The sequence below is a fragment of the Mizuhopecten yessoensis genome, unplaced genomic scaffold (assembly GCF_002113885.1).
Source record: "Mizuhopecten yessoensis strain PY_sf001 unplaced genomic scaffold, ASM211388v2 scaffold739, whole genome shotgun sequence".
Lineage (NCBI taxonomy): Eukaryota > Metazoa > Mollusca > Bivalvia > Pectinida > Pectinidae > Mizuhopecten > Mizuhopecten yessoensis.
The window spans coordinates 89,162-103,376 of NW_018403697.1; the positions used below are offsets into that span (position 1 = coordinate 89,162).

The 14,215-nt window shown below is 34.6% G+C and overlaps 1 protein-coding gene across 2 annotated transcripts; it reads right to left on the reverse strand.

Annotated features, from left to right (window-relative positions):
* Window positions 1-950: 950 nt before the first annotated feature.
* On the reverse strand, window positions 951-9,855 carry LOC110452311 (nuclear receptor subfamily 5 group A member 2-like). Of its 2 annotated transcripts, XM_021500752.1 has the most exons (3): window positions 9,266-9,855; window positions 6,223-7,400; window positions 3,021-3,262 (listed from the first exon to the last, which is right to left on the reverse strand). In XM_021500752.1, the coding sequence occupies exons 2-3, from the start codon at window positions 7,394-7,396 to the stop codon at window positions 3,021-3,023; spliced, it is 1,416 nt and encodes a 471-aa protein (XP_021356427.1). In that variant the 5' UTR covers window positions 7,397-7,400; window positions 9,266-9,855. The 2 variants fall into 2 exon arrangements, with proteins under 2 accessions (XP_021356436.1, XP_021356427.1); XM_021500761.1 differs by lacking the exon at window positions 9,266-9,855 and having other exon boundaries at window positions 951-3,262; window positions 6,223-7,396.
* Window positions 9,856-14,215: the final 4,360 nt, after the last annotated feature.

Here is a 14,215-nt window from a genome sequence, read left to right on the forward strand (position 1 = left end):
GTTTGACATATTTGACAGCTGGGACCTTGAAAGAAAGTCAAGGTCATTTTCATTCTCAAACTTTGTCGGGCTCCTACCAACAAGCTTTCAGCCAAATATCATGACTCTAGGCTTGTCCGTTCTTCAGAAGAAGTTATTTAAAGGAAAAGTTGATGGACGAGGACGAACGACGGGCGCTGCACCATGACATAAGCTCATTTGCCCCTCGGGCAGGTGAGCTAAAAATGTATACCTCGTGTAAAATGATTTATTAACAGTTATCTGAATACTAACAGTTCAAAATAGCCTCTTGGCTCACTAAATGTTTGGAATTCTGATTATTATCATTGTTAAGATAAGCCGGTTGAAAACAGTCCACAGCGATGATTTAGAATAACCTCATTTAGTGATTCTTTAAATATATGTCAATAGTAGTTGTTTCAAATATTCTCCTTACTAATTGTTCTAGTTACTAGTTGACAGTTAAAATAGTTTTCTCTAATGGAATGTTTTTTATTGTCTACACACGTGATATTTAGAATATTTGCCTTACTAATTGTGCAGAATATTTTCCTTTATCGAAAGTTTACAATAATTCCTTTAGCAATCGTTCAGAATAGTCTCATTACAGAAATACTTATTGTTCAGTACGGTTAAAATCCTTTTCAAATGTTAACATTAGTTTTCATATTGGATTGTTCACAATAGCTTCCTCACAAGTTGTCCAGAATAGGTAAGTATATTAGCATAACGTTAGTTTCGAATAGCCACAACACAAATTATTAAGAAAAGTTCAAAAAATAAATATTAATAATATGAACTTAACTTTGTTTTCCCCCATCGACATTGTTCGGAGATTTTACCTGTTATTCGATATTTTTAGATGGCAGTTAATCAAAGTCCAGGAATCTGGTAAAGTGATTAAGGAAAAGCTATTTCGACAAAAAAATAAATATAACGATGACAATATATAAATCTGAATGGTCTTTTATTTTGACATGAAAATAAATAAAATAGAATGTGATTTCTACAAAGATGACATATAAGCACACTATATACGACATCGATCCTTTCAGTCTCATTCCTTTCTCTCATGTTAAATATTACGGCAAATCTGATTGGTGAATTGCGCAAATTGGTACAATACACACTCAATGACGTCATATCAGTAATTGTTGGTATATACACCTATTGAAACCATAGTCAATAGGAACTGTATTTACCCATACAGACAAACATGAAAATGACCAATTTTGAAACATATTTTTCAGTTTGTAAGCAAATATGTAAAAATTAGAAAGATAAATCTTGAAGTAAATACACATTTTCTATTCATTTATGTCAGCAAAAAACCCTTGTTCTATTTCTTTACATATTTTAATGTTTTATTTAAACAGGGAACTTTATCATAAATGGAAAATGTTGCAGACGCCATACATAAATAATCACTATTGTTCAAACCTCATCCATACAATGACACATTTTTTTCACACTGACAGCAAAATAACGATACATATCACGCGTTTGTGATCACCGGTATCAGTGGCCTTTATATAAACCGTATTAAAGACAGACAGGACATTTAGACTCCCACAAATTTTATATAGTGGACTGTAGCTAGTGGCAGAAAAAGGGGCATTTTGCACTGGAAGAAATATTTTGATTGCTATAAATAATAGTTATACATATACCAATACTTTGGTGTTTTTTATGATAAAACATTAAGTTTTTTAATCGTATGAAATCTTTTGTTAATATTTTTCCAATGGATGATTACGAAAAAAATAAACTCGATAATATTTTGTAATTCTTTTTTTTTTGTCATTGGGTAAAAGGCTTCCAACTTATTCATAAAATAATATAGATACTTTGATATACTTATAGTGTTGTCTTTTACAAATAAACTAAATGGTTATATTCATTGCCCCTTCCTCGAAATACGTTGGCTTTAAATTATGTACAAACTAGAAAATAGAAAAATAACGAATATAGGCTAGAAATGAAAGCAATAAATTACTACGTTGAAAATATAATTTAGACTATGTAAATATACAAATCTACCAATCCCAAGATAGTCAGGATTTTAAATGTACCTACTATATTAAGATCATCGCCTTAATGATTGCAAATTTCTACTGTATTGTAGATACGGCAAGATAGGAATACCAATGTTGTGGTCGAAAGTCGGTTTCAATAGTCTGGATTAAATCATGTCATGTGACTGATGCAAATCAAGCTGTCTTTTGTATTGTTCTTTTATCTATATTTGAATGCGTCCTTTGTTGTCATTGAAATAGATTGCATATTATACACTTTTACACTGTTGATATGACATATTAAATGGGGTGTTGGCATTATATATAATAGAATGTTGTTTTTTGATATGGTCTTTTAGCACAATACAAATAATAATAATAATAATTTAAAAAACACACTGAGGTAAATTAAGAAAATATCAGACTGGAATGACCGCACAATGAGGCTAGTTGCCAGCACTAGTTAAGTATTCATAAGAAGTCACATGACCAAACAAAAGTAAAAATGAATTTCAGGTTTCCGTGCAAGCATGAGATGATAGGATGGGAAAAAGATCTTGTTTTATAAAATAGATTTTTTCGTTGATGGTATAGAATTGAGATGATATTTAACGGTGTTTATTCAACATTACCCTTAAACACATTAAGAAGGCAAGAAAACACTTAGGGAAAACCTGAAACACACATTATTTTGTATTTGGCCTCATAGCTGAGATTAATACATCGTATTAAATAGGACTTTTGTCATATGGCAATATATGTCCATTTCAATTACCTAACATCGCTTTTCAGCAGCTTGAGACATGTTTTTAAAACAAAGTCCTCCTCTAGTGTTCTAACTGGACTGCTTTCATGAACTAAAACACATCTCTTTGTCCAACAATCAGTTGTGAACCATGGATATTTGTGCAATCAGAAAGCGTTTATTTCATATTTTCCTCCAATCACAAATATTGTACCATGGCTGTTTATCCAATCAGAGTTTGTGTTTCTATTTCCCACCAATCACAAATTTTGTATCATCTCCTTCAACAAAACTTCCATGTCCATGTTTCCGTTAATGTGACCACAGAAGAGATTTTCAATCATTTTACAGTTAATACCATATAAGGCAGGGAGCAGCAACAACAAGCGCGAGTAATGCATGACGTCAGTTGGTCGGACCAATCGGACGTGTTCCTGCAAAAGCTGCTGTATCAGGGAATTCAGTTGGTCAACCATATCCGGTCTGTCCAGTCCAACATAACCTGAAATATACAAAATGTTAAATCATAAATCAACTATGAACGATAAATGGCGATACACATATGTAATTGAACCTTTAGAATTTGGTAATAGATAGTGCATGAAAAAAAGAATTACACTTAACCGTACACCAGTTTATCCTTTTATGAATTTGATGCCTTAGACATTTTTATCTATTTATTTCGTACTATTTCTTGGAACGCAATGGCGGGTTTTTTAGTGTTCACATTGAAATTAAAGAATACATTTTCTCATATCAAAGACCATTGCATAACTACAAAGTTCCCTTTAATTTGTGTTATGACGTGTGATTCAGTTTTTGTTAGATAATATATAAATACAATAGTTGCATTCTAATTAACAAAGGATTACACTAAGTAAAGAAGGGACGACATAGGCCGTTTATTTATAGTACATCCTGCACGAAACCTCAAGAGCAGACAGATTTATCATACCAACTGTACTTAATCATGAAACGTTGGAAGTTTTAAATTCGGTGGGAGGTCAGTGGAATAGTTCGCATGTGCGTTGCTAAATGGCTTGTATCAGACAGCAATCACGAGATCGCAAGGTGATAATGCAACCGGTTTAAAATGTGTTTGGCAACCTCTCAGGAAGATAGCAAGGTTTAAATTTTATAACGGGAAACAAAGAATCTGGTATTTCATGTGTAATGAATGAACACTTCCAGCCGGATCCATTCATGGGTAGTTTGTGTATATTACTCCGAAATATAGGTGACTACGTGCCAATGTTGACGCAGGAGAAGCTATTTGGGGGAGTACGGCTACTGTTTAGACTGCAGTATACATGGTAATCGTGTCTAGGCACGCTTAGAAAGAAATACGTGCATCCTACCATAACAGCGCGCCTCATTAACCATATCCTGACTGGCCAAGGTCACAGTCATTAGCCGCGGGGTAAATAGTTCAACTGACCATCGGTCACGATCCCTACTGACCAGTGACATAACTGTGTCTACGGACACAGGTCAGGAGAGTACTGCTAATGACCCCCGTCCAGTACACTAGTTCTCCGCTGAGTCATTCTAAACATAGACATTCGAGGGCGGTTGTTATGAAAACGACAACAGTGCAAATAATACGAACACCAACATGATCTACCTCACAAGCGGATTGTCATGTGCTTAATCTAACCACCGGTTTGCTTCGATTTTAAATACATTAAAATCTTTTTGGCTTAAAATAATCATCTATACAAAATTCCTGAATAATTTCGGTCGAGCACTCCTTTTTCCTCAGCTCACCTACTGCTAAAAAGGTAGCAACGCGGAATGACGCTAGTTTACTGGCAGCGAGCCAATACTTTTGTATTCAGTCCCTGTTGTAAAGAATGCATAATGCCAATTTCGTTCCAAGGACGGACTCGACCTTATACGTCAAAGCCCGAAGGGCGTATTTTGCTAACCCCACAATGCACGGTAACTTTATATTCAATAGTACTATTATTTGCCTGTTTCGTATTTTACCCGATAGAAGGACGACTTTTGTGTAATGGCCCTACAATGCTATAACGTGACCTTCCCAGGTCGGTTTTACCTATAAACGGTAGATAATGACACAAAAAAACTACCCGTACTTCATCATTCAAATTGTCTATCAGATCCCTGAAAAAAGGATCGTATATCGGTGACCCTGACGCTTACAAAAACATTCATGTACCGACAAAACTTTCGATAAGTATATATGTGAAATAATACGGAGGCCTTTTACAATGGAACAGCTGTCGAACTCTCTAGGTTATATGAGATATATTTGAATGAAACCAAGATATCTCATTTCAAAATCTACTTATATTATTGACTGATATTATTCAACGTTAATTATGTTATTCAGTTTAGTAAAATAAAAACATATCATTACCAAGAATTTAGTATGTGTGTTACTTTTAACAATAAAGTTGGATTACTAATTGCTTTTAAGCAAATCCTGTATAAAATATATTGTTGTTTTTATAGATTTCTTCGACAATTGTAAGGAGTTCGTTCTGATTCTTCATTTTTAAAAATTTTGATATAACATTGAATTTTTAATAAATTCAATGATAGTATGACGTATGTAATGTACATCATCTCAACAACGATATCAAAAATCGTTCAACCAGTTCGTAAATGTTAACGTATAGTGCGAGTATTTTTCCTCTGGATCTCATCACCTTCAACGTAAGTTAACTGACCTCAGCCTAAGCCTGGCTAGCCGTGTATAGCATCGATACGCTCGGGCTAATGAGGGGTCAACTCCACAGAAGGTCACTCCTAGGAATACTAGGGCGATGACCTGAACGGGGCCCGGAATGACACACAGACGGTGCCTAGCCATCTGCCACGCTGTGTTAATCCGGAGCGTGAAACAGCCTCGCTGCCTTTGTTCAGCAGGATTGGGCCCTTTTCTTTGTTCAGAAGGGAGACAGGTCACTGTATTTTAGATGAACTCAAGCGTCCCCTCACCACAATCCTTCAAGGTCAACCCTGACCAGTGTCAAAGGCCCCTGGTTTATCTGGGTGTGATCTTTTAAAGTTTTTTAACGTTTTAATTCAATTTATCTTTATTAACGTCAAGTAAGGCCACGCAGATATGACTTCAGTTGTTGTTTTGAGGGCCAATCACTGAAGTGTTTTATCTTGATTAATATTCAAAGTTTGTTTTAAACATTTCATCATACATTTAGAAATTACTGATTAATTAATTAGTAATACCGTTTTTGTTACGATGCATTGTTTATATTATTCCGTTTGTCTGCAGTGTACTCATACTTTAAGTTAAGGATATAATGAGTATTTAAATGTGTATTGATTATGGTTGTCTCGTTGTTGTTTTGGTATATTTACTCATATTCACACTAATATTAAGATGTATAGCAAAATCTTTGTAATTTCTGAGAGTAATGATATTAGTATCATTACTTTTTTAATGATAAAATTATTGGATATATATGAGCTTACCTGCATTGAAAAGGACGGCCATTCTTAGGAATGCATATTCTTTCTGGTCAAGGTTCATATTTTGACATTTCTTAACAAAGTTCTGCACACTTTCCACCGATTTCATAGTGGGGGTGTCTGGGCTGGGAGTAGAGGAAGGTGTCTCCTCTTCAGAACTTCCATAGTTGTGTTTCGGGGTGACAGCGAACTGGAAGTTGCTCTCAGACATGTACAGCAAAAGTAATCTTGTCCAGGAGTTCAGAATCAATGTGACTTTGTCATTATGTGATAAATTCTGAAATTCAGGAATGGACTTTGAGAATTGAACTATTTTCACTAACCAGTCTGAGACCCGTGAACTAACCGGTAACATGTTTTTCTTGGCTAATGTTACGCGTGTATTGCTCGAAATAGCTGTTATTGAAGGATCAAAATCCATGCTGTTGCTAGGACAACGTTCGTCTGTGTCCAAGTTCTTGCCAATACATAGGAGGTTCCTTAACAGAGATGATCCAGCATCCGATTTTGGAGATTCAGACATGACACTGTCACTGTCATCGGTATTGGATCCTTTGCATGACAGATCTATGGGTTCGTCTTGGCAAGATTCGGATGGGTTGAATGGTGAAGAGGCGGAATTTGTTGAAAAGGGTGACGGTACATGATATTGCGATGATAGTGGCGACGAAACATGTCTGGGTGGCGTCATATGTGCCGGGGAAAGCCGACAATGAGGCGAAGAAGAGATATGACGTGGCGAAGGCGAATGGGGTGATGACGCCATAACATGTGGAGACGGAATATGACGTGGTGATGATGACGGCAATGCGTTGTCATGGTAGTTTGGAATCCTTAAAGTTGAGACATTGTTTGAGGTGTTGCTTTGATGAGGTATGTTCGGAGACAGCACATCCCGTATGGAATTTTGACTGGAAGCCAAATGAGAGTATTCAGCAGGCACCTGTCCCAACAAAACACTCTGAAGTGTTGTGTTGTGTCTATTGTTATGTCCAACATGACTTAAACCCTGTATGTGGTCCATTGCTACCTTATTATAAGGTGATGGTTGTCTGTGACTGTTGTAATAGGAGTTGTATGCCTCTGGTCCGTGAACTAGAAGTCTCTCCAGTGTGTTACTGTTGTAGGACACGGGGTGACAGGTACAGACAGAACCTTTCTCGTGTCCGAGGTCCATGGCCCTAGGGATATGAAAAAGGTACATTGTAGAAATAAATTTTAACGAAACACGAATAAACTCTCAATATCTATAATCAAGGTAAGACACCATCTCTATAACAAGGCAACAGACAATCTAAAAATGGATATTACTTGGTACAATTTTCACAAATGTATAAAACATATTTCAACATCTAATAAAAAGACAACATGCTCTAAAAACGTCAGTGGAAAACTACAGAACAAATTCATTTTATGCTCTATAGCAGACTGCTCGAAAATGTTACGCACTGATTTTAATTTCAACAGACTGGCGTTTAATAGGACACCATGTCCGTTTACTTCAGAGTTCTTTGTTTCTTATCACATCTGGCTACCAAGGCCTTTGTTACCAATATTTCTATTTTTAACACAGGAAGGGCGGGGTATCTTAACCAAACTAAATAAAACACATACCGGTGAGTCAAGGTTTTCTGTAATAAATTAAAATCTGGAAGGCCGTACAAAAATATCCGGCTGCCGTGTGATAAAAACAGGTATTGACTGACCCCTGCGTAATGATACACCATCTGCCTAGCCTAGTAGAGAACGGAGCCTACAAGTACATCACTGTTTTATATAGTGTGTGTAGCACCTGACCTAGTGATCTAGATTTTTCCACGATACGAGTCCTTCATATATATTAAGCACACGGGTCTAGTTTCAGCTGCCTGCTGTATGTTTATCCCGTAGCTTGGACACGATTTCCTATGTAACATTTTCGATGGAATCAACCGAAAGTAAAAAATCTTAAAAGTACACGTGTAGTTTCAAATGTACTCCTAGCTAGCAGCGGCCCATAGCGGCGTTCACCTCAGCGAGATATCGACCCCAGGGAACACGGCTAGATGTACTCCTTGTTCTTATAAATAGCAACCAAACCATCATCTTTAAATTATGAATTATACGATTTCCGACTTGCCGATATGTCTTTAAGTACATACATTGATGACTAAGAATTTAACCTTTCAGGTAAACGTGAACGTTGTTTCAATGAATGAATGAACTAACTAGCTATTTTAAGTGAACTCTAGCCAAGCTCATTGACCATTTGTCGTAACGATATAGTTATGTTTATAACCGGGAAATATACACGGACATGGCTACATAGGTCTAAGTAGTTTTTATCATACAGAGGAAATATGTCGGAAATTCGTGGGAGGACGTGCAGGGAGTCAGGATGTATATTATAGGCAAAGTCAAATACGATTTCATTTATGAAATAAACAATTCTTCTATTTAACATGTGTACTACATAACATATTTGATTCATGACCGTAAGCATATAAAAATAATAATATTTTCATTTTTGTTGGTATATGTATCAAATATTGTAAATTCACTAAAGAATGATTGAAGCGTCACAGTCAAATAAACGCAATTACCAAAAGGAAAAGATAATAAATTAATGACATATTTTGAACAAACAATACATTTGCTTGAACAAACATTACTAACAAGCAATTTGTTTATATGTGATTATCAACTATGCATAACTTAGATTGTAGTCATAACGAAATTTAAAAAAAAGGTTTTAGGATCAAGAAAATTGGCACAAACAGTTAAGATAAATTCTATATTAAATACAAACATTATAACATAAATATGAACAAAAACATCAAGTCATATCAAAACATTGTTCAATCACCATCAATGTCCAAGTAAACAAAAACAGAAATTAAAAAAAAAAAAAAACATGTTTAAAAACAAAAGATAAAAAACTTGGAATTAAAAATCCGGGTTGGATAGACCATAAACATCAATGATAAAAAACGTAAATAAACAATACAACATCAACATTAAAAATAATAACCTTATCTTGTAATGAAATATTAAATAATCTACATACCTGGTTTATACAATATTCCTTGAGAATATATCTTGTGAATACCAATAAACGTGATATCCGTTAGCTCTAGATGTGTAAAACTTCCTTTTATGTAAACAACAGTGATAATATCCTGAATGGCGCTACACGACTGGCCCCGTCAATCTCTGACTGCGTTCTGCTCGCTCCATCGCCACTCGAGAAAAGTATATCCCTTTAGCCCTCAAAGTGCACTCGCCCCATACAACCCGCCGACCTTGACTCCCGAGTTTTCATTCAATGAGGTTAATGCCTCGTATATACAACAGAAGAAGTAAAAGGAGATCCGAATGAATGTGAGAATCGTTTCTTAGTCTGGTTTTATGTGGTTCCTAGTGTATATATAAAGTTGTTTACTCAAAGGGAGTGTGTTATAAGGGTATGCACCAATAAAATGCGAAGCAGTAAGGTGATTCATACAGAAATTCGCCGTATTATACTGGGTGTAGCACTTCTATTCATATTTAGATTTCTGACGTCATGACCTTGAGTTGTCAAACAAAACCACGTGCGCATAATCGACCCACTTCCTGTTGTGAAGACTGTCGCTTGGTGCAGCGAAGGCACGTCGAGTAAACACAGACAAACTAGACCCCTCTAACAGATAGCTAGCAAGCAAGAGAATAATGTACAGTTTATTAGGATGTGTTTACTATCTTAACTAATCGAGGCATCGTCGCAGGAATTCCATTCCTTGTACTCAGTGATCGAAGAAAGCCGAGGCGTCTATAACATATTCCGATAAGTGGGATGGTCCCTGTATTGATCGAACAGCCAATACGATGACGGGCCTGGCTGGCTGGCGCGAGCTCTGTGTATACGGTGTGTGTATATATATACACATACACTTTATATGAATGATCTACAAATGTTTACTTGTGTAACTATCAGTCAGGCATGTGACCAGTATGGTTTGATAAACAGGATTGGTAATTCGGTCAAAGTCGTTATATATATCATCAAGGTCATCACGACATTTTTTTGCGTCATACGTTCGTGTTTTAATTTACTAGTCTATGAATATTCCTAACAATGTAAATACTGAAATTGAAATATATTCCCTTATGTATAACATGACTTACGTAAACTAAACAATAATAAGAAAATAGGAAACATTAAAAAGATATGTTTAAAGAAATTGTTTCCTATTGTTGTGATAAATACCATGCTACTTGATATTATGTATCATGTAACGTTAATAAAATGATATTATATTTTGTTACCATAGTTTATATGACAAAAAAAGAGATTATTTGTACATATATATATATAGAATAAAACATAATTTTTTCAGATCGTCCGCTAGGCCTTTCTGCCTTCTATGGTTTCTTCAGGCGGATTGATGTTTATTTATATATATATATATATATATAAATAAAAAGAAAAAATCTCAACAACGAGTCTTTAGCACTTTCATCTCTTCTAGAAGATTCTTCAGACTGTTTATTTGAAGTATATATATTATAACAATACGCAATTGTTGATACCGCTATGATATATTTATTCATGGACGACGTTTACAAGCATAACAATTAAAAAAATAAAATATACAATGTATTTGTTATCCATATTAAAATGTCTGATGTTGACGTAACGTTCTCTTTGTCTAATAACATCCGTAGGAGAAAACAGATATGTGTATCATAATAGGGGAGACATAATAGAAGTGTTCAAAATACTGAGAGAAGTCTATGATACAACAGCATCACACGGACTTTTGTCAATAAAACAAGATAAAAAGACTCGAGGACATTCACTCAGTCTTGATAAATCAAGGAGCAGACTGGACGTAAGGAAATACTCACTTACTCAACGAATTGTTAGGAACTGGAATTCCCTACCTGAGAACGTGATTCAAGCACCAAATCTAATAACTTTTGAAAACATTGATATCTTTTGGGAAAGTGATTGAAAGGAGATTCACAACAACATTGGAATGACGTTACATCAAAAACATTGTTATTTACTATGATTAAATAAATATGGACTATGATCTGAATAAAGAGGCAGATATGTCTGCGATCAAAGAATAAACTAAGTTATCAAACGATATGTGTATATGTTTATATATATATGTAGTTTGTCATCGATAGATATTTATAATATATATATATATATATCAACAACACATACTATGTATATGATATATATATATAATTATATAAAATATATTTCAACACACATATACATATTTAAACAATGTATTCGTTATTCATACAATATGCGTTATTGGTCGATATGAACTAGTTGTACCTACAAAAACTGACACGTGGTACCCCACAGAAGAATGTTAAGAAAGGGATTGTGTAGCAAGTGAGACATCCCATATTTCAATGTCATGGTGGATATTTAGTTCACACGTGTCCCTGTATACACATAACACCTTTCTGTACTGTGTTACCCAAACACATAGGGTGGTAGTTAAAATGTTATTGTTAGTTGCAACAGATTATATTATACAATCTGTTGCGTGGGAAGTTGCAACATATGTTCTTTCATAAATGCCTATAAATATCACCTAATATATGTAATATATATATATATATATATATATATATATATATATATGTGTGTGTGTGTGTGTGTGTGTGTGTGTGTATACACCATTATAATACACAATTGACTTAGCGTGATATGAACAATATATAAACATTAGAAATATCACAAGAACACTGCTTCCCAAAGGCGTTTCTTTGTTTCACAGTTCTTCGATACATATATGCAGATTAAAAAAAACACCAACAAGGCAAATGTCTTCAGATAGCCAGAAGACTTAAAATCATTTGACATGAGCAACTGTATTTGTCTTGTTAATGCTTTGTTTAGTCTGCATTTATAAACAATCCACACAGTTTTCATCAGATTGAACTACATACATATTCATGTTAACAAACATGTACCATAACACAGCTGTGAATTTATCTAATTTGTAAATAGGTCCCTGTCATTTATGATTACGATTTTTTTCAAAACATATTTTTTAATATTATTTTTGTTTAATGTCACTGTTTAACGACAGTGTTTGATTTCCCTCAATAAAATTAAGATATTTGAGGCGACCAATGTCTGATAAAGTAAACAAGGCAAGTCGATCAACAACAAGGTCATACTGTATAGGATAGTTATTTACCGAGGTCATTAACGCTTGTTGTGTATTAACTGGAAAGATTCCAAGGTCAGACATGTTTACATCTAGAAAACAACTCTTAACCTTATTCTTGATGAACGTTCTGGCAACTCCATTGCTAGAATCTACTGCGTAATAAATATTAATACCCTAATAGCCCTGTATATCGATTTCCAAATGTACCAATCATTGTTCGACATGACTCAACAGAAATGTTTCGTTTGCTTTCAATTGAAGAAAGACAACTCTTGTATCTTGTTGTGGGAACGAGAGGGGAGTAACGTACGAATACCATCACCAACTCAGACATTTAACAGTTAAAGTATATACAATTATGATTTTTTCTACAATTAATGAAATACACAGTATAACTGATGAAAACCTGAAATCGTAATCCTTTTCTCACGAAGATATTAAATTTGACAGCCACCGTATCAACATGAAACAAACAAAATGCATTATTGTGGAAAAATATGATTTTGTTTGGTTTTGTTTGTTTGAGTTCATTTAAGGACGTGCCAGGTCGCCAGTACTTGGCGACTGCCCCGCGTAGGCCTCAAACCTGCGACCGAGAATTGTTTTTTTTAAAGAAAATATCAAATTTGAATATTCATGAAAACGCCGCTCAAAGAACGACAGCAAATTGTCACTAAAATATGTATCTACACACCAGATTAACAAATGTATGGAGAAAGCAACAAAAATTTGAAAATAATCGTTTCCTTTTGCCAGAATATACTTTCCAATATTATTTTATATTTACATTTGCCCCCGCGCCGTCCCATTACAACAGTGATAGAGGGCAAGTGTAATTATATAGGCTATAATTACAACTGCTCGACTATAATTACAACTGCCTGTTTCAGGTGTAGGAATATGCAAACAAACAAAATGGCCGCCTGAAATGTATTTTGAGGCAGGGCAAATGGTTTTTGTAGGAATATGTCTTAAAAAAGAAAAATATTTAAATATAAAAAAACACCTGGTTGTCTGGATGTAATTATTGTTGCGGGTTTTATGGTAGATTTGCCAGAGGCCACATGTAATTATATCAACAATAATTACATCTAGACAACCAGTTATTGTTTAAATAGACATCGAAAAAAAAGAAATATCCTGGTACGCTTATAAACATGTTATATACAAGTTAAGTTATATAATTCATGTCTTTGACAAATATAGCATAATGTTGTGTTATTGGACACGTACCTATTGTTGTATGTCTTTGCGTTATGTAACTGTGTCTTTATAGGTTACGGCGAATCTCAGGGATTACGAAATCCGCCAGTCTACCACCTTTCACCTGAAAGATGAACGAGTGAGACACACACATGTGATTGAAACTCTACAATTTGTTATAGATACAATAGGCCAAACATAAACTACATGTCACCATACAATAGGGCGACATATGTTTGTAAAATAAGGACTGAAGGGAAGAAAGAATCAAATCTCTAGATGCAGTGACTGACAGAATAGAGCAAGCATTGATTAAGACTATATATAAATATACAAAATGTTCAATCCAACTTTCATATAACTCGCCAAATAATGCAAAAAGCTAAAAAGGAAGAGATCGGTATCACAATTGCAATTATTCATACAAATCCTTGACAAAATGTGATTTATTATGAAATAATCAGGGGAACAAAAATTGGACTTGAACGTAGAATCTGAGTATTAGAATAAGAAGAGATTCATAACTACAGGCCAAGGTCCTGTCATAGACAACTTACTTTCTCCAACATAAATTGCATCTGACAATTCTATTTAACAGCATAGCATATGCATCTATCATTTAAACT